The 21,979-nt window shown below is 42.0% G+C and overlaps 1 protein-coding gene across 1 annotated transcript; it reads right to left on the bottom strand.

Moving 5' to 3' along the window:
* Positions 1-2,187: 2,187 nt before the first annotated feature.
* On the bottom strand, positions 2,188-20,532 carry LOC139383943 (protein phosphatase 1 regulatory subunit 14B-like). Its single transcript, XM_071128563.1, has 4 exons — positions 20,262-20,532; positions 7,902-7,982; positions 2,796-2,828; positions 2,188-2,597 (listed from the first exon to the last, which is right to left on the bottom strand). The coding sequence occupies exons 1-4, from the start codon at positions 20,448-20,450 to the stop codon at positions 2,529-2,531; spliced, it is 372 nt and encodes a 123-aa protein (XP_070984664.1). The 5' UTR covers positions 20,451-20,532; the 3' UTR covers positions 2,188-2,528.
* Between the last annotated feature and the right edge of the window lie 1,447 nt (positions 20,533-21,979).

Consider the following 21,979-nt stretch of genomic DNA (forward strand, 5'->3'; position numbering starts at 1 on the left):
GAGCAATATTTAAATAATTAAAGGGTAACATTTCCCCTCAATGATGCTGATTTATCCACTGGTGCTGATTGGAATTACAAATTGATGGGTGAAGACAAGCATTGGGAGGGTTGGCAGTGCCACGGTAGCATAGCCTAACAACTACCTTGGGGCTGCCATTCTCTCTGCCCTACTTCTGCTGGCATCAAATTTTCAATCTCTTCCTCTCTTCTTGTACAGTGTCTCCAGTGTGAAGCATGTAGCTTTTAGACTAGTACTGTTTTTTTTTGTGAATATTAAAACATACAATCTACCTTCAGTGAAGCCAGTCAACATTTACATTACATTGTCATCTAACAGAGCGACCCACCGGAACAACCATGGTCAAGCGCCAGGACCAAGGACGCGTTGACAGATCCGCCACCAAGTAAAAACAGGGACCCGAACCAGCGATCTATCGGCCACTGTTTTGATGTTTATATACACTGACTGGCTTTTTCCTTCTATGAAATGACATATCATCCATACACAGTAGGTATACATCCAGAGCCTTGTCTCAAAAAATGTTGCTTTTATTGACAAACACTTATCAGAACAAAAATATACAGTGCCTTGCGAAAGTATTCGGCCCCCTTGAATTTTGCGACCTTTTGCCACATTTCAGGCTTCAAACATAAAGATATAAAACTGTATTTTTTTGTGAAGAATCAACAACAAGTGGGACACAATCATGAAGTGGAACGACATGTATTGGATATTTCAAACTTTTTTAACAAATCAAAAACTGAAAAATTGGGCGTGCAAAATTATTCAGCCCCTTTACTTTCAGTGCAGCAAACTCTCTCCAGAAGTTCAGTGAGGATCTCTGAATGATCCAATGTTGACCTAAATGACTAATGATGATAAATACAATCCACCTGTGTGTAATCAAGTCTCCGTATAAATGCACCTGCACTGTGATAGTCTCAGAGGTCCGTTAAAAGCGCAGAGAGCATCATGAAGAACAAGGAACACACCAGGCAGGTCCGAGATACTATTGTGAAGAAGTTTAAAGCCGGATTTGGATACTAAAAGATTTCCCAAGTTTTAAACATCCCAAGGAGCACTGTGCAAGCGATAATATTGAAATGGAAGGAGTATCAGACCACTGCAAATCTACCAAGACCTGGCCGTCCCTCTAAACTTTCAGCTCATACAAGGAGAAGACTGATCAGAGATGCAGCCAAGAGGCCCATGATCACTCTGGATGAACTGCAGAGATCTACAGCTGAGGTGGGAGACTCTGTCCATAGGACAACAATCAGTCGTATATTGCACAAATCTGGCCTTTATGAAAGAGTGGCAAGAAGAAAGCCATTTCTTAAAGATATCCATAAAAAGTGTTGTTTAAAGTTTGCCACAAGCCACCTGGGAGACACACCAAACATGTGGAAGAAGGTGCTCTGGTCAGATGAAACCAAAATTGAACTTTTTGGCAACAATGCAAAACGTTATGTTTGGCGTAAAAGCAACACAGCTGAACACACCATCCCCACTGTCAAACATGGTGGTGGCAGCATCATGGTTTGGGCCTGATTTTCTTCAGCAGGGACAGAGAAGATGGTTAAAATTGATGGGAAGATGGATGGAGCCAAATACAGGACCATTCTGGAAGAAAACCTGATGGAGTCTGCAAAAGACCTGAGACTGGGACGGAGATTTGTCTTCCAACAAGACAATGATCCAAAACATAAAGCAAAATCTACAATGGAATGGTTCAAAAATAAACATATCCAGGTGTTAGAATGGCCAAGTCAAAGTCCAGACCTGAATCCAATCGAGAATCTGTGGAAAGAACTGAAAACTGCTGTTCACAAATGCTCTCCATCCAACCTCACTGAGCTCGAGCTGTTTTGCAAGGAGGAATGGGAAAAAATGTCAGTCTCTCGATGTGCAAAACTGATAGAGACATACCCCAAGCGACTTACAGCTGTAATCACAGCAAAAGGTGGCGCTACAAAGTATTAACTTAAGGGGGCTGAATAATTTTGCACGCCCAATTTGTCAGTTTTTGATTTGTTAAAAAGGTTTGAAATATCCAATAAATGTCGTTCCACTTCATGATTGTGTCCCACTTGTTGTTGATTCTTCACAAGAAAATACAGTTTTATATCTTTATGTTTGAAGCCTGAAATGTGGCAAAAGGTCGCAAAGTTCAAGGGGGCCGAATACTTTCGCAAGGCACTGTCTGTACATAAGTAAGCAAGCAAAAATGTACAGTCTGACACAAAAACATTCCATGTGAGCAATAGACAATACATTTTACTACTGGTGCATTATTTTAATTGAGGGGAATCAAAATGTTTAAACTGTCCATAAATAATGTTCTATAAAACACCAATCAAAACCCACTGTTCTCTTTACAGACCAACATTGACCCATGTGTGCAGAGAGAAGGTCCCATTAACATGCAACTGCACAGAGAGACATCCAAAATACCAGGTAATGACGGGGTGGGTCGCGGAGTCTGGGGCGCTTCACATTGTCTCGATTCTTGATTTGACCTATTATTATTTCTTCAGGGGCCCTGACATTTTGCGTAGGCCCTTCATCCGATAAAGCAGCCCATTGATAAAGTCCTGAAAGGGAGGAAGAGAATGAGTTAACACTACCCGTACCAGCAGTTGATGGTTAAACTCGTTCTGAGACGGTTTGAGCAGTGGACCATTGAATTGCAAGTATTTCTTTGTAGAGAGTAAATGTACAATAAGTGTAATTTGATGATTCGTTTTTTCGGTACATGACTAAGGCTATAATAGTTGATGGTTGTGTCTCACCTCTTTTGGCTTCTCACATTCCTGCAGTAACTCCTGTAAATGTACAGAAACAAACATGGCCTCAGTAACTGAAGTGGACATTGCTCTTTCACGTCTAACGTTGCGAAAGGACACCAACTGGGGTCAAGCGCTTGTAAAGCAATTACCCTACTTTGTTAAATATGCCCTGGTGTATGTGTGAAGTATAAACAAGGGCATAGCTGAAGTGTAAGTATTGCCTCGTACTGTGACCCACAAAATGGCTTCTGAAGAGATGTCAATTTTCCATGGCTTGCTATCTGTTGGACAAGGCTTAGCATTTGTGAAGGTATAGCTTACAGTGAAACCTTGTCTGGAAAATATCTATGTTCTCCCTGTTTGTTTTAAATGGCTCAAAAGTTACTCTGATAACTCATCTTTTATAACTATACTGTAAAACGTTATTGTTGTTTTCTTTGTTGACCAAATGTGTATTTGTTGGGGGTACATTATACACTTCAAATTATACATTTATGAAACATGTACCTGTAGGCTGCCACTCAAAAGAAAGTCAACAGCAAGAAATACATACAGTTGAAGTGATAATGCATTCAGTATAAACAGGAAACCAAAACAAACAAATAAGTTAGCTTCCAACCTCCCATCCCATTACCCCAAACCCACCAAGCCAACAAGTCTCCATCCAACACCCCCCAATCCCAACTAATGGAAACCATGTTTCCCACCCCCCCTAGCAACTAGGGTTGCACATTATATATATATTTATTATATGTGTTGGGATTTATGGATTGTTTATTTGTATGTTTTGGGCTTTAGCTGCGATTATTCTTACAGAGTCAAGTATATTTGTCCAGGCTTCAATTGTTCCTTGACCAGCATCATTCATTCTCACTGTTGATAATTATGTTGTAACTTCTAATAGTAACTGTATTCACTGGCACATTGGGAAAGAGTGAGGTGATGCCATCTAAGAGCCAACATTTTTTTTTGCAGCAGCAGTGCTGCCTGCCAGCATTAATTGTCTTTGATTGATTGAGAGATTCAAGGAGCTATCATCGTTAAGTAACATAATATATGTAAGCATTGAATATTTACATTCATGCACTTCTAAACACATTTTCCATATTTGCCCCAGAAGCATTTAACTGCAGGAAACTCCCATATCATATGGAGAAATATGCCTACCTGATTTAGGGGACACGGTGAACAGTTGGGGCCAATTTCATCGTAAAATGTTTCCTTGATGTTAAATACAGTCTGTGAGCAAACTTAAAATGTATAAAATGATGGTTTAAATTAAGGGATTCCAAGGTTATATTTTTTCATAATCTGTTCCAGTTAATGGTTTGTTCAGATTCAATTAGATCTGTGGATCATACTTTTTTATTGGCTAGCTCAGAATATGAGCTTTCCAAAAGTTGTTCATACAGTGCATTCGGAAAGTATTCAGACCACTTGACGGTTTCCACATTTTGTTACGTTATAGACTTATTCTAAAACTGATGAAATAGTTTTTTCCCCCTCATCAATCTACACACAATACCCCATAATGACAAAACAAAAATTGTTATTTAGAAATTTTGCAAATATTACATTTACATAAGTATTCAGACCCTTTACATTGTTGAAGCACCTTTGGCTGCAATTACAGCCTTGGGTCTTCTTGGGTATGACGCTACAGCTTTGCACACCTGTATATGAGGAGTTTCTCCCATTCATCTCTGCAGATCCTCTCAAGCTCTGTCAGATTGGATGGGGAGCGTTGCTGCACAGCTATTTTCATGTCTCTCCAGAGATGTTCGATTGGGTTCAAGTATGGGCTCTGGCCGGCCACTCAAGGACATTGAGACTTGTCCCGAAGCCACTCCTGCGTTGTCTTGGTTGTGTGCTTAGGGTAGTTATCTTGTTGTAAGGTGAACCTTCGTCCCAGTCTGAGGTCCTGAGTACTCTGGAGCAGGTTTTCATCTAGGATCTCTCTGTACTTGCTATGTTCAGCTTTCCCTCGATCTAGACTAGTCGCCCAGTCTCTGCTGCTGAAAAACATCCCCAACGCATGATGCTGCCACCACCATGCTTCACTGTAGGAATGGTGCCAGGTTTCCTCCAGATGTGACACTTGGCATTTAGGCCAAAGAGTTCAATCTTGGTTTCATCGGACCAGGAAATTTGGTTTCTCATGGTCTGAGAGTCCTTTAGCTGCCTCTTAGCAAACTCCAAACGGGCTGTCATGTGCCTTTTACTGAGGAATGGTTTTCGTCTGGCCACTCTACCATAAAGGTCCTGATTAGTGGAGTAGTGCAGAGATGGGAGAACCTTCCAGAAGGACAGCCATCTCCACAGAGGAACTCTGGAGCTCTGTCAGAGTGACCACTGGGATCTTGGTCACCTCTCTGACCAAGGCCCTTCTCCCCTGATTGCTCAGTTTGGCCGGATGGCCAGCTCTAGGAAGAGTCTTGGTGGTTCCAAACTTCTTCCATTTAGGATTGATGGAGGCCACTGTGTTCTTGGTGCTGCAGAAATGTTTTGGTACCCTTCCCTAGAGCTGTGCCTCGGTCGGAGCTCTACGGACAATTCCTTCAACCTCATGGCTTGGTTTTTGCTCTGACATGCACTGTCAACTGTGGGACCTTATATAGACAGGTGTGTGCTTTTCCAAATCATGTCCAATCAATTGAACTTACCACAGGTGGACTCCAATCAAGTCCTAGAATAGTTATGTAAATAAGGTATTTTTTTTTTTTTTTTTTAATACATTTGCAAAAAATTCTAAATACCTGTTTTTCCTTTGTCAATAATAAGTATTGTGTGTAGATTGATGAGGATTTTTTTTATTTAATCCATTTCAAATTAAGGCTGTAGCGTAACAAAATGTGGAAAAGTCATGGGGTCTGAATACTTTCCGAAGGCACCGTGTATTATAGAGATCAGTCCTTTCGGGAGCCCAGATAATTTATTTACAAATCCCATCATTGGATGTTTCGGTAGTTTGGTTTTCCAAGGGACTCCATAGGCTAGCATAGAATGATTTGTCTGGTAATGTGTATGTATCTTTCAAATCTTGGAATGTTCTCAAACCATTACTGTCCATGATATCGGCAAGGGTACAGATTCCACTTTTGGACTATTTGGGGGGACGCAAAAGGCTGCACTCCAGATCGCAAGGCGTTCTTGTGAAATATGGAGTATGCGCATGCTATTTTGTTTGTACATTTTGTGGCAAATACAAATTGAGTGAGCAATAATAGGACCACAGTGTAGTTTAAATTGTTTCAGGGATATATCAGTGAAGACCACCTCTTCCAGGGCAACAACTCCATACTAAGCCAGGGGGCATAATGTCTAAACCAATTTAGGTTTGAGCAAAATACTAGTGCCTGAAAATACAATTGAAAAGTTTGGTATGGATGGTCCTCCTACGTCTTTCCCTTTTTGTACGTTTGTTCATTTGATCCGGGATCGTTTACCTTGCCATATACATTTTGAAAACACACAATGAATTTTATCCCAATAGCCAGAAGGGGGAGCCATGTGAAGCATTGAACTACAGAAATTCAGCCGTGGCAATATGGTATTCATTTTAGCAATAGATATTCTGCCGGTTAAGGCAACTGGGATATTATTCCACCTACTGAGGTCGAATTGAATTGATTTTAAGCGTTCTGTTAAAGTTTATGGCAAAGGTTTTATCTAAGGAAGGAAAAATATCCACTCCCAAATATTTAAAATGGTAAACGATTGGGATTCCATAAGTAGAGAAACTCATCCATCGGGGTCTTGAGAGGCAGTAGGGCTGATTTGGTTAGATTCATTTTATATCTTGAGATTAAGCTGAATTTATCTTTGATCTTCAATACATTTGGGAGTGATTGAGATATATTATCTAGGTATAGTAAAAAAAAAAATAGATGTAGTGATCAGTAGATTTCAGGGAAATTGGTATTATTTGCTCGATTGAAGAATTGTCTGGCAAATGGGTTCCATGCAAAGGCGAAATTGGATCACTTTGTCTGCTCCTTTTAGTGATTCTGAACGGAGCAGAGCAGGTATTGCCTGTTATAACATTGTTTTGACAGTATTATACAATAAAACTAACAATATAGTACCTTATTAATTATTTACAATAATGGCAATTCACTCTGGGTGATTTTATGCGTAAACAGTAAACGATACCGTTTATTCCAAAGAAACTTTGATTTAACAGTACATTACTGTAACCGCACATCATTGTGGGATTGGCAAGCTTCCAACCTACCTCACTTCACTGTTAAAAGAAAATATGAGACACCAAACCCATTCCAGACGGATTTACCTAGATTGGTATATACTAGTGGAACCTTGAAAGTTAACCATTTAACTCTTGAGGTTCCATTAGTACATACCGATCTAGGTAGATCCACCTTCAGTTTTAGTGCCCCCCATTTTTGGAATAGCCTACAAAACTCCCTACATCTTGACTCTCTGGTGTCTCTAGGGCAGTTTAGGACTTTAGTGTTGAGTATATTTTTTTGAGAATTGAGAATTGAACTGTTTGGATTGAATGTAAATAATTGTTTTAATAATAATTGTGGTGTTTGATTCTATAGTGTTGATTCTGTAAGTTTATTTTAATTTTTAATTTATTGTATTGTTGTCCTTGGGGCACCATTGTAAATGAGACCCTGGTCTCAAAGGGTTCCGCTGAATAAAAAAAGAAAACAAAGTAAGATATAAAATACCAAAATGTTGTATTTTTCCACTTGCACTTCTAGAGGTTTTAACAAAAGCTTCTTCTACACTGTAATTCATCGATATGCTGTAATATGTGAGCAAATTACCTAGCCAACATGCTTGCACCAATCCTTGCAGTAAAATACAAACCTCATCTACACTGAATGAATTTCATTAATGAATTAATCCAAATATGAATTCATTAATTTGTTACAATTCCCATAATATTATTACACTAATGCACTGTACTATTGTTTTTGCCGTAACTTACAGGCCTGAAAGTTACCATAATAACACAGGTAAAAAAGATTACAGTAACTGTATTGGATACCGTTAAAATATGGTACGGTAACATACTGTACTTAGATTTTTTTACACCTTTAACCTGACCTCCTCTCAGGACATCCTGCCAGTAATCACCTGCAGTCTGGATCTCTGCTCCGTGTCAGATAGCTCCAGCAGCTCATCTATGTCAATCTCTAACTCTGTGATCTCCTCCTCCTGGACAGAGAGAGAGAAGGAGAGAAAGAAAGTGGTCAGAGACACAGGGACGTTGTTTTTTTTACCCGCCATGCAAACATAGATGAACTGTGACTGCGGCTCCCTGCCACCTTCAATAGGCCCTTTTAAATATGTTTGAACATGTTTCACTTAACCGTACCAAAGAAAATGAGTCTTAGAGTATCAAGTCTTAAAGGCATTGCTGATGCATCAAGCATGTTGTACCACTAAAACAATAATGTATGTCTAACCTCAAATATAAACGCAACATGTAAAGTGTTGGTCCCACGTTTCATGAGCTGAAATAAATACACTCAAAGAGGCTTATTTCTCTCAAATATTGTGGACAAATTAATTTACATCCCTGTTAGTGAGCATTTCTCCATGTCCAGGATAATCCATCCACTTGACAGGTGTGGCATATCAAGAAGCTGATTAAACTCCATGATCATTGCACAGGTACAACATGTGCTGGGAACAATAAAGAGTCACTCTAAAATGTTTTGTCACACAACGCCACAGATGTCTGAAGAGTTAAGAGCATGTAATTGGCATGCTGACTGCAGGAATGTCCAACAGAGCTGTTGCCAGAGAGTTGAATGTTAATTTCTCTATCATAAGCCGCCTCCAACTCCGTTTTGGAGAATTTGGCAGTACGTCCAAACAGCCTCAGAACCGCAGACCACGTGTAACCACGCCAGCCCAGGGCCTTCACATCCGGCATTTTATCTGCGGGATCATCTGAGACCAAACTGTGGGTTTGCACAACCAAATAATTTCTGCACAAACTGTCAGAAACCATCTGCAGTTCAGCAAATGCTCTCCTTTGATGGCCTCTGGCAATCTGGAGAAGTGTGCTCTTCATGGATAAATCCCGGTTTCAACTATACCTGGCTGTAATGAATCTCTTCGTCGTCTGAGGCGTACTAGGAAATATTGGACCAATATGCAGCGTGGTAAGTGTTCGTCATTTTTATTACACTGAACACAGGAAACAAACGAACAAGCGAATAAAAAAAAAACGAAACAGTCCCGAATGGTGAAAAACACTGAAACGGGAAATAACCACCCACCAACAAGAGTGGGAAAACAGGCTACCTAAGTATGGTTCTCAATCAGAGACAACGATTGACAGCTGCCTCTGATTGGGAACCATACCAGGCCAAACACATTGAAAGGGTCTGGGTGGGCATCTGTCCGCAGTGGCGGATCTGGCGCGGGACGTGGACCTCACTCTCGGCCCACTTAGGTGGCGCCTTAGGAGCGGCAACCCTCGCCGCCGACCTCGGACTGGGGACCATTGCAGCGGCCCCGAATCGACGGGAGACTCCGGCATCTCCTGACTGACGGGCGGCTCCGGCATCTTCTGACTGACGGGCGGCTCCGGCATCTCCTGACTGACGGGCGGCTCAGGCAGCTCCGGACTGACAGGCGGCTCCGGCAGCTCCTGACTGACGGGCGGCTCTGGAAGCGCTGGACAGGAGGGAGACTCTGGAAGCGCTGGACAGGAGGGGGACTCTGGAAGCGCTGGACAGGAGGGAGACTCTTGAAGCGCTGGACAGGAGGGAGACTCTTGAAGCGCTGGACAGGAGGGAGACTCTGGAAGCGCTGGACAGGAGGGAGCACCTGGAGCGAGGAGACGGAGAGACAGCCTGGTGCATGGGGCTGCCACCGGAGGCCTGGTGCATGGAGGAGGCACTGGATGGAACGGACCTTTGAGGCGCACTGGAGGCCTCGAGCACAGAGCCTGCACAACCTGTCCTGGCTGGATACTCCCCGTAGCCAGGCAAGTGCGGTGGAGTGGAACAGACGGCACTGGGCTGTGCTGGCGAACCGGGGACACTGTGCGTAGGGCTGGTGCCATATAACCCGGGCCGAGGAGACGCACTGGAGACCAGATGCGCTGAGCCGGCTTCATTGCTCCTGGCTCGATGCCCACTCTAGCCCAGCCGATACGAGGAGCTGCGATGTAGCGCACCTGGCTATGCCTGCACACTGGGGACACTGTGCGCCTCACGGCATAACACGATGCCTGCCCGGTCCACCACTCGCCACGGTAAGCACGGGGAGTTGGCTCAGGTCTCCTACCTGACTTAGCCACACTCCCCGTCTGCCACCCCCCAAGAAATGTTTGGGGCTGCCTCCCGTCCCTGTTGCGCTGCCGTGCTAACTCCTCATAACACCGCCGCTCGGCTTTAGCTGCCTCCAGCACTTCCCTGGGGCAGCGATATTCCCCAGCCTGCGTCCAAAATCTCCTCCCAAGTCCAGGAGTCCAGAACCCTCTGCTCCTGGTTACCACGCTGCTTGGTCCGGTTGTGGTAGGTGGTTCTGTAACGGTTGTCGTCTTCCTCTTCTGAGGAGGAGTAGGAAATATCGGACCAATATGCAGCGTGGTAAGTGTTCGTCATATTTATTACACTGAACACGGGAAACAAACAAACAAGCGAATAAAGAAAAACCGAAACAGTCCCGAATGGTGAAAAACACTGAAACGGGAAATAACCACCCACCAACAAGAGTGGGAAAACAGGCTTCCTAAGTATGGTTCTCAATCAGAGACAACGATTAACAGCTGCCTCTGATTGGGAACCATACCAGGCCAAACACATAGAAATATAAACACAAGAACAAAACATAGAATGCCCACCCCAACTCATGCCCTGACCAACCTAAAATAGAAACATACAAAGGAACTAAGGTCAGGACGTGACACTGGCAGATGGCGTTGTGTGAGCGAGTGGATTGCTTATGTCAACGTTGTGAACAGAGTGCCCCATGGTGGCAGTGGGGTAATGTTATTGGCAGGCATAAGCTACGGACAACAAACACAATGCATTTTATCGATGGAAATTTGAACGAGATGCTGAGACCCATTGTCGTGCCATTCCTCCACCGCCATCACCTCATGTTTCAGCATGATAATGCACGGCCCCATGTCACAAGGATCTGTGCACAATTCCTGGAAACTGAAAATGTCCCAGTTCTTTCATGGCCTGCATACTCACCAGACATATCACCCGTTGAACATGTTTGGGATGCTCTGGATCGACGTGTACGACAGCGTGTTCTATTTCCCGCCAATAACCAGCAACTTCACACAGCCATTGATGAGGAGTGGGACAACATTCCACAGGCCACAATCAACAGCCTGATCAAGTCTATGCGCTGCATGAGGCAAATGGTGGCCAGACCAGATGCTGACTGGTTTTCTGATCCACGCCCCTACCTTTTTTTAAAGGTATATCTGTATTCCCAGTCAAGTGAAACCCATAGATTATGGACTAATGAATTTACATATTTTGACCAGGGGCAGGAGGAAAGGCAACTTCCATCTGATTTCACGGATGATTTACCCAGCTGGCATTTTGCTCAACCATTAGAGTAAGAATTCCTCTGTTTAATTTTTTTAAATATGAAATTAGCAGTGTTTCTGCTTCCTTATTCTGGGCTAATTTCTTTATATGGCAAATATCCTGTGCAGATTAGTCTAGACCTGGGGTAAATATTCTGGGTGTGTTTAAGAATAACCCCTTACTGTGTGATATGTGGTCATTTGTTGTAAACTGACACTTACCTGGACATCTAATTATCTAATGAATTTAGTAGACTGTGTTAACAGATTTCAAATTAATCCAATTAACTCCTACCAATGTCAGTTACAGCCCCTAGATATAGATGAGTGTCTGCCATCTTTGAGAAACATTGCAAAACCACATCCACACCAAAATGACTCCGCTAATCTAAAACAAATACTAATGTAATAGTAATCAATCTATATACTGGCTGATATTGCTCTTTGAATACCATTTACTGACAGGATACGATGATGGCTCACTTCTGGCCATGGAAGACTGAGCTGGGAAATATCTGGAGTCAGCAGGTGTAGTTTTAGATTTGAAAAGCCCTTAAAAAGAGAATTTTCCAGTTGGGGGTTTAATGGCAGGTCTGTTGAAGATGGCAGATCTCTGGATGAGGAGAGCGCTAATCAATGAGTCTAGTGCTGAGTGGCGGAACGGAAGAGATCAACAGCCCAGTCCAGAGTCCCCTGTGTGTCCCTCTAATTGATAAATGATGCCAGGTCTGACTGTTTGGGATTCTGCATATTGGCATTATTCCACGGGTGCAGGGCCCTGCTGGGCTGTGCTGGGCCAGCGAACCACTGATCCAGTGATCCTCTCTCTGTCTGACTCTGGCTTAAGACTGCAGGGCAATGCACAGCACCACAGAATATCAATGAAAGTTTCGAAAATTCAGTGGGAGAAAAAGTGTATGCATTTGTTATCGTCATGAGAAAGCCTTTGTAACCTTTTGTAGTAGCTCTTCAATGTTTATATTGTGTGGGGTTGAATGCTTTTCATTTGTGTGATTTTATTTTATGAAAAAAAAAATGAAAATGTCTCGACAGCACTTTTGAAGTTAATTTTAAATTACTAAAATGTAAATTAACATTAAAATGAATGTTGGCATTCATTTTTTTAACACATGAATATGAAAGTGGTTCTTTAGAGGAGCATCATTTTTTAACTGCAACATGGATTAGAACTGCAATCTTAATTAACCATTTTATGTTGAGGGATTTTGTTAGGATAAGATGCTCCTGTATCCAAGGGACCAGTTGTATCCATGCCAGCAGAGCCTAAAACTACATTGCCTTTAGGTAGAGTTCAATTGAAATTTGATTGGAATTTGGGGTTCATAACCATTTATATTCAACATTGACATGACAAGACAGAAATCATATCATAGCAGCCAACTGCTGAGGTATTGTAGATTGATGCATTTACAATAAGTACATGGTGATTATGCAATATGATAGAGAAGCTACATTCTCCACTTTGCTTGGATCCCTAAAACACTGACCACATAACAAACCGATGTTCCTAAACCAATCAGTCTTATTATACTGAACAAAAATATAAACGTTAGAAATGTTTCATGAGACTAAATAAAAATTTCCAGCAATTTTCCATATGCACAAATAGCTTATTTCTCTCACATTTTGTGCACACATTTGTTTACATCCCTGTTAGTGAGCATTTCTCCTTTACCAAGATAATCCATCCACCTGACAGGTGTGGCATATCAAGAAGCTGATTAAACAGCATGATCATCACACTGGTGCACCTTGTGATGTGGACAATTAAAAGGCCACTCTAAAATGTGCAGTTTTGTCACACAACACAATGCCACAGATGCCTGAAGTTTTGAGGGAGCGTGCAATTGGCATGGGGATTGCAGACATTTCCACCAGAGCTTTTGCCAGAGAATTAAATATTAATTTCTATACCATAAGCCACCTCCAACGTCGTTTTAGAAAATTTGGCAGTACATCCAACCGGCCAAATGACCACAGACCACATGTAACCACGCCAGCCTAGGACCTCCACAGCTGGCTTCTTCACCTGCGAGATCGTCTGAGACCACCAACCGGGCAGCTGATGAAACTGTGGGCTTGCACAACCGAAGAGTTTCTGCACAAACTGTCAGAAACCGTCTCGGGGAAGCTCATCTCGTCGTCCTCACCAGGGTCTTGACCTGACTGCAGATTGGCATCGTAACCGACTTCAGTGGGCAAATGTCAATGTTATGAATAAATGGTGGTCACACCAAATACTGACTAGTTTTCTGATCAATGCCCCTACTTTTTTTTATGTATCTGTGACCAACAGATGCATATCTGTATTCCCAGTCTTCAAAATCCATAGATTAGGGCGTATTGAATTTATTTAAATTGACTGATTTCCTTATATGAACTGTAACTCAGTAAAATCTTTGAAATTGTTGCGTGCTGCGTTTATATTCTTGTTCAGTGTAGTTGATACTAATCAGAGACGTAAAGGAAACCTTTCCCACAAAACCATGTTGTTTTGAAAAGAGGCTGACGTGAAAGTCAGACAAGACTGATTGTCGTCTAAATTCATTACTCATTGCATTTTTTTCCTGTAAGAGGCTCGAGCTGTCGACCAATCAAAACATACCATAACAGAGGGGTCACAGGTCATACGCATGACATTTATCTGAGATCATCTGCATTGTGAGGAGGCTAATGGCTGTAACAAGTTAAAGAGGCATCACGCATTTAGTACTGTATCCATTGAAACGAGAGCCATATTGCTTTACATTTGTAAATTAATAATTACATTTACATTTTAGTAATTTAGCAGATGCTCTTATCCCTTTACAGGAGCTATTAGGCTTAAGTGCCTTGCTCAAGGGCACATCAACAGATAATGACATAACTGCAGTCTGAAGTATATTTCTATTGAGTAAGGATATTAAGGAAGTTTTTCCTACTCTTAGTGTTTTTCACACCTCTACGATTTGAGACTATTTTCCTAAAAGGTGTGAAGTCATCAACGTGGTCCACTGCCACTGCCACTCAATACCCAACCAATAAGCTACTTGTATAAATTAGAGATGTCACTAAATAATTCAGCTCTTGACACAGGGGGCTGACCACTAAATACTTCCACACGGAAGAGTCAGAGTATCCAACCACAGCCTAACCTGCATTCCCCTGAGTTCATGCAAAATTCATCCCATTAGTCAACGCACATGGACCAACCATGTCTCCTCCTGCCACACCAATGGGTGGTCTACCAAACAACTTATCCTTCTCAGATAGACTGGAGTTTGTCTAGTCACCACTGAAATCTGACATTAAGACATGAGCACCTCAAATCCTATAAAGAGATAGGCCATACTTAGGGCAGGAGTTTTTTCTTGACTGCGTGACCTGTCCAGGAAACCCTGCTTGCCCTAGTCATACTGTTTTATCCATACAGGAGTACAAACCCACAAAGACTGTACCTACCAGACAACAGGCCTGTTTCATATGGCAGGCCCCATAACCACAATGACAAAGGAGTTGCTACTACTGCTACTGTATCTGTTATCATTCCATCAATCATGCAGGGATCCCATTACGTGCAACATCCTTCAGTCATAAAGGGCCTTCTCTCTCAGGGATTCCCGCAGACAAATTAGTACAGTCAAGAACTCAAACACAATAACATTAGTGTACTGTCTACTAGTCTACTATTAGCGTACTGATGACATGTCCTGAGTAGCTTAGTTGCGCTTGCTACGCTGGGGTTGTGGGTTTGATTCCCACGGGAGACCAGAAAGAAAATGTATGCACTCACTACTGTAAGTGAGTGTCTGCTAAATGACTAAAATGTAAAATATCTACTGTACATAATTATCATGATAATAGTATGACAATAATACTATGCAAATTATAAATAGTTCTGGAACCATATTCTAACTGGGTTCTGCTCGCCTGAGTTAGAATGTTCACCCTACCTCGATGCCTGATGAGCGGAACAAGAGGAGGGTGTTCCTGGAGCAGCTGGGAAAGGCACTTGTAACCCCACACATTCAAAGAAGGGAGCGCCTCCCCCGCACAGCAGCCTCTGCAGCGCGTGTGAAAGCTGTTCAGGGGCCCGAATCTTGTCCTGATCCACCTGAGGCTGCAGCTGGGGCAGGCAAGAGGAGGAGATGCCAATAGTCCCTCATGTGCTAATTAGAGTTGATTGATTCATGTTGTTCACATTTTTGTTTTGTATCTATTATCTTATGTTCTTATTTATTGTTGTTGTTTATACACTTTGTGGGTGGGGGCAATGGTTAAAAAAATGGGAGAAGACTCGTATTTTGTTGTTGAAGTCCTCATTCTACAGTATATAAGAATATATCACTATATTGCCAAAAAAGTAAGACGGTTATTGTTTCCCTTCAATAAAATGCATTCAAAACTACTTTCTGCACATTTCTTCTACTTTCTTAGGCTATACAAGTGCCATCTCTTGCTAAAAAAATGTATGTTTACACCTATGCAGTACCTTCAGCAATAATAATAATAATAATAATAATAATAGACCTCTACTTTAGTAAAGAAAACAATTATGACAGGTGTGTTCAAATAAAAAGGAGTGGTGTCCACAGATTTAAATGCAGTCTTTCTGCATTGTGAAGAGGGAAAACCCAGATATTCACAAAGTTTGTGATGAATGACAGGTTATTTCTTCATGCAAAATATATTTGGGGTTTAAAATTCAATTAAGCTGCTTTATTTTATGGGTTTAGTGAAGGAGGGTCACTTTTTACCCTTAGGACAAGGGGAGTATACAGAATGTTAAGACTACACAAGGCTTCAAGTAATGATGGACGGTCATTTCTCTTTGCTTATTTGAGCTGTTCTTGCCATAACATGGACTTGGTCTTTTACCAAATAAGGCTATCTTATGTATACCACACCTACCTTGTCACAACACAACTGATTGGCTCAAATGCATTAAGAGGGAAAGAATTTCTTCAAATGAACTTTTAAGAATGCACACTTGTTAATTGAAATGCATTCCAGGTGACTACCTCATGAAGTTGGTTGAGAGAATGCCAAGAGTATGTAAAGCTGTCATCGAGGCAAAGGGTGGCTATTTTAATAATCTCAAATATAAAATATATTTTGATTTGTTTAACACTTTTTTGGTTACTACATGATTCCATATGTGTTATTTTATAGTTTTGATGTCTACAATGTAGAAAATAGTAAAAATAAAGAAAAACCTGAATGAGTAGGTGTTCTAAAGCTTTTGACTGGTACTGTACATATCCCAAGAAGCCATGGATTACGGGCAACATCCACACTAAGCTAAAGGCTAGAGCTGCCGCTTTCAAGGAGTGGGACGTTATACAGTGCTGATTTTAGCATGTAAATCTTGGTGGGGAAAACTCCCCCAATTTTCTGCATGTCAGCAAGACCGATACACAACGCAACACAATAAACAATACATTAATTGCACTATAATGGTGCCCACAAACTGTTAGAACCTACATAAAGCCATCCCAGAGTTTTCTTTTCAGCACCATGGAGTGAATCCTTACCACTAATATACCTAGCTATCAGCGAAGCCTTGTCTGGCAGCGAAACAGTTCATTCAGCCTCATTTACTGCCTTTAAAAAAAAATTGCTGATATGGCTGACTTGCTTAAACAAATGTTGTTTCTACTGACAATTGAGATGTACAAACTATGGCATAAGGGAACGATGAGCGGATAAGAGGCAATCCATAATTTCGATTAAGACAATGAGTGAGATAAGACGGATGTTGTCAATATAACTATGTATTCAGCACTTTTGAAATGTACAGCGACAGAATTCAGAACATGGACCGTTCTTACAGTATTCTCCCTGTACACCAAGTCAGAACCGTAGGATAAATAAAGGGATTATATAAGCAGACAATGAAAGCTCTTACAATATTTGATAGTGACTTTTCTCTAAAACAGGCTATAGGCTACATGTGCACCACCAAGTCAGAACAGTAGGCTAAATTATGAGGGGGAAAGGGACCAAACTATTAGGTCGAAGCACATGGGCTACTAATAGCTTACTACACAACATACACTTAATATTACTTTCTTAGCTACAGTATACATATCTTGCTGGAATAATACATAATTTATGCAGCAGCATATTATACATTTTTGGACTCACCTTGTTGTGCTGTGCTCATTTGAACAAGAAGGTGGCGCTGTGGTCCTTTTTGTGGGCAAATTTTGTTATCAAACTTTGTCATCAAAGTCTGGCATTCTCTGGATTTATGGTGCTTTCAAGACAACTGGAAACTCGAAAATAAAACGGTTGAATCATGCCGTCAGTGATCTTCAGGTCGGAGCTTTAGAAAGAGGCCTGAGTTCTCAATTTGGAATTCTGAGTTGGATGACTGTTCAAAACATATTTTCCCAGTCGGAGCTCGTTTTTTTCTGAGTTCCCAGTTATCTTGAACTCACAAGTCTGAGATTTTCCAGTTGTATTGAACGCGGCAGAAGTCATGCTGGATTGACATTATGGCCAAGTATTCAACCTTTTCTGGCCCATGGTGTTGCATGCGAGTGTTTATCCTTTTAAGCTTGGAAAAGAGACCCTTAAACCTAGACTTGGACCACACACCCTCTCTACTGAATAGCAGGCTAGTGATTGCTTTGTTAAATTTGCAATTTCCAACTTGTTGTCTAATGTTTATGTCCAATGGTCGAGGAGCACTGAAACGTTTTATATATAATTTTCTCTTTATTACAAGGATTGAAAAGGATTTGCCAGTAAATTGTCAACTTAATTTATGATGATGTAATGTGATTTGACGTAATTTTATCTGTGGCCAAGGACCTTGGGCCTTCTTGGATGGGCACTTCTAATGTAAATCTACAATAAGGCAGCACCCAAGGGGCTTCAATTTTTTTAGCTCTCCCTGTAGATTTTGCGGTGACGTAGTGTCCCCATGAATGACAGAAAACTGAGCCAATCACAGCGCAACTAGAGAACATTACCAACCCTTACGCCCTGTATTTTCCACTGGTTGCCCCACCACCACAGAAAGCACTGAGCTAAACTGAAACACCTTTATTTTGGAGCTGCCTTACTCAAGAAGCAAAAAGATCCTGTTTGTATGCGGCATTTTGATGTTTTTTTTTACATTGTTTGCAAACTGATATATGACATGTATTTATGCTAAAATAACATGCAAAACAGGCAACAGGTGGGGTTCTGCCCTGAATGACGGGTCACCACTGCGCTTGTAAGAAATGACCTCCGACGAACCATAAAACAGGCAATGTGTAAATACAGGACTAAGATCAAACCCTACCTGTTGTTTAAGAAGCATGTGACGAATAAAATTTGATTTGATTTAAACATATTTATTTGATTTGGTTTTGAAGCAGCAGGCAAGACTGACCTAGCATAATTTGTAAAGCAGCATAGAGATTATTCTTTAACCATAATTCTCTATTCTTATTTCTGAGATTCAGGCATCATTTCAACCCACCGCCTTTAAGGGATCTTTGCATATATTACCAGAGAAATATGCAGTTAATGGGATCGCTATATTTAGGAGACAGGTGTAATGCAATCCTTACAAAACGCCAACCATTGTTGTGTATCCAATCTGACAGTAGAGTGGTTTTATTAAAATCACCCAGGCTTACAGTGACTCACACGGGCTGTCCACTGGCCTGTTCTGAGGGAAATGTGGAGTCTGAGCCGAGAGGAGAATCCTGCAGCAACAGGAAATGTTGAATTATTATGTGTATTATAATGAATTGACTTTTTTTGTAGGTTTTGATACATTTTTTGGTAGGACAAATCAAATCTAACATTTTAAAGTGAACATTACAAACTTTAGAAGCCTTTTTAAACCTGGAATACACTACAAGTTTGCATTTCCTGCTGTGCAGGACCATTATCAGCAACAAAAGAGTGATCAAATTAAGATCCTACATCTGTAGCTATTTTCAGGAAGTTTAATGAGGACACCCCTCACATGTGATGCTCTCTCATGCCCTGCAGCATCAGTATGCCATATGCAGTGTTTCTTGGCAGTAGAGAATAATTTTTTGGTTGGAGGCATTCAAGTCACTCACTGCCCCAACTCAACTCCCTCCTCAGTCAGGAAAGTAAATGAGAAACATCATCCTCTTCCACCCCGTCCTTCCCCAATCCAGCTTCAAACACAGGCCGTGTTGTCATATGATCTCCATTATCAGGCGGATGGCCATGCTCCTGAAGACATCCCTCTGACTCCTCTGTGCCTTTCCTCCTCACGAGGGAGCCAGTCTTCTGTTGCCATGGCATCCCCAGAGACTTCGCAGCAAATCGATGCAGCCTCTGATTATAATTGGATTTCCCCACACCAAATTGCAGTGCAGTGATGACACGGGGGGGTCCTACGATCTCCACACAGTGGTCCCACTCCCTAATCTTTGGAATCAATTATGCTAATGCCCAGTCCCTCCGTTTGTGGTGTGCAATCCTGGCCATAAGCAGTTCTGCAGACAACCTCCCTGCCGAGATCTAAGCAGTAAACCTCTCAAGTTCTTAGAAGTCTCAGACTGCAAACTGACCAGACAACAGGGATTTGCTGCCCTGTCTGAACCAGTGTCACAGAGGGGAGTAGATTCTCATCTTTTGAGGACAGATGCTGCGTGCCACTATAGTACTGTCTGTGTATAAGTATTTATAATAAGGAAAGGGGTGATTGTATTAGCCAATTAATATATTTATGTTAGATAGATAATGTTGTGTTACTCTGGAATGTTGTATGTATGTCCATTCAGTGATAGATGTTCAGAAAGGATATAAATAATGTAATATGACGTATAGTCATCCTGATATGAGGGTCAGATAATGTGTATCTACAAGGCTGATAATGCAGTAATAAATCTACCCACACAGCCCCTGGGACCTAGCTGTGCCAGCAACAGCCGTGCACGACCTACCTCATAGTCGAAGAGCAGGTGCAGCTGATTGTCGATCCACTCCTCAATATCCAGCCTCCTCTGCAGGTCCTTGCGGTTGTATTTGACGGTCAGCTTGCCCAGTTTGCGATGCGTATGCTCCTCTTTTTTATCTGCGGACTGGAACATCACCCTGGACTGGGTGACTGGCTCCGACGCCATGCCTGCCATGGCCTCGGGTAAAACAGCTTAGGAAACACACAGCCGTCTCTCTCTCTCTTTCTATCTCTCCCTCTGTCTCTGGTGCTCTCACTCCCACCCTCTCTCTTGCTGTCTTTCTTGTGTGCTCAATCTTTTTCTTCTTCTCTTGCTCTAGCTCTCCTACATATCTATCTTGCTTGCTCCGTCTGTCTATGTGCACTCGCCCCCCCCCCCCCCCCCCCCCCGCGCCTCCCTCCCTCGCTGCCTGTGGAGGATGGTAATGAAATATGCCTCTCTGTGTGTGTGTGTGTGTGTGTGTGTGTGTGTGTGTGTGTGTGTGTGTCTAGGTGTGCTATCCTTTTCTCTCAGGAGGAGTGCATAGGTCAATTACAGAGTGATAAAAGCTGAGAAAGGGATGAGAGGGCAACCAAAGATCGGAGTGGTTATAAATACATTTATTTAACAATTTTGTTATCCAGAAAAAGATCTATGTCCCAAATTCTAACACGTGGGTTTCAAATTTTCCAATGTGCCCTAATCGGGAGTTTACTCAGTGCTTGACTGAGTAAAGAGCTTACCGGAGCTGAGTACCGGCACCTAAAATGTTCTACTGCTTGAGGTCCTGCACCTCTTATAGAATACTGTATAAGCTCAAAAGTATTGTGGAGCTCCTGCACCTAAATATAAAAGGTACCGGCACCCAAAATGAGTACCAGAACCTACTGTATTTCAGTCCAAGTCAAGCACTGAGTTTACTGTATTACTCGGAGGCTTATCATCTCTACATCACAGCATGTGGAAACTCTTGGCCATCTCTGTTCATCCACACTTATCAGAATACCTACGTTTCCCTGACAGGTGATCCAGACTTCCTCCAGTGTTCATTAGATGCCCCCACATCATTTATAACAGCTATTATCAGGTGTACGTTTAATAAGCCTTGAAGTCAAATTGGCATCCTCAGTTACACCTCCATCAATAATGGATAAAAGAGAGAGCAGATAAATGCTGTGAACAATCACTCAGAGGGTAAAACCAGTGATAAAGACTCTGAACTAACCCATTTCATTTGAGAAGGTCAAATATCACCAGGAACTAAATTAGTCAAGGTTAAAACTACTTTGTGTTTCTTTCTGTGCCAAACTAGTACAGTTGAGACTAGAGGGATAACAAGGGTACGCTGTAGTTTCCACAGATCCTTTTACAATAATAACAATGAGACCCTGCTTTTTGTTTCGGCAGTGTGTATCAGTCAGCCGTGGTGTTGCGTGTTCCCCTGCTGAGACAACGTCTGTTACAAACACCGAATTATTGAGCACCTCTGGCAGCTCACCTTTCCAGGCAAACAAATTAATTCATACAATTCACTGATACCCGGTTCTGCCCCATCAGGCTGACTGAAAGGGGACTGGGTCTGGAACTGGGCAATTAGGAGACCTGGACTGGCCATCTCTTCATTCTAGAATGGGAGGAATGAGACACCTCACATAAGTGCTGGATCTCACATCAACTTGACTCTTATCCCTTGATTGGTTCTTTTTATACTGCAGAGGCTGTTT

The sequence above is a fragment of the Oncorhynchus clarkii genome, chromosome 25, assembly GCF_045791955.1.
Source record: "Oncorhynchus clarkii lewisi isolate Uvic-CL-2024 chromosome 25, UVic_Ocla_1.0, whole genome shotgun sequence".
Taxonomy (NCBI): Eukaryota; Metazoa; Chordata; class Actinopteri; order Salmoniformes; family Salmonidae; genus Oncorhynchus; species Oncorhynchus clarkii.

What these genes read in the sequence shown, in the direction of transcription:
- LOC139383943 (XM_071128563.1), bottom strand. Translation starts at nt 20,450, where the DNA reads ATGGCAGGCATGGCGTCGGAGCCAGTCACCCAGTCCAGGGTGATGTTC. An exon ending in ACCTGCTCTTCGACTATGAG is followed by an intron (nt 7,983 to 20,261) that starts GTAGGTCGTGCA and finishes CTCTCTGTCCAG; the next exon opens with GAGGAGGAGATCACAGAGTT. An exon ending in AGCAGAGATCCAGACTGCAG is followed by an intron (nt 2,829 to 7,901) that starts GTGATTACTGGC and finishes GTACATTTACAG; the next exon opens with GAGTTACTGCAGGAATGTGA.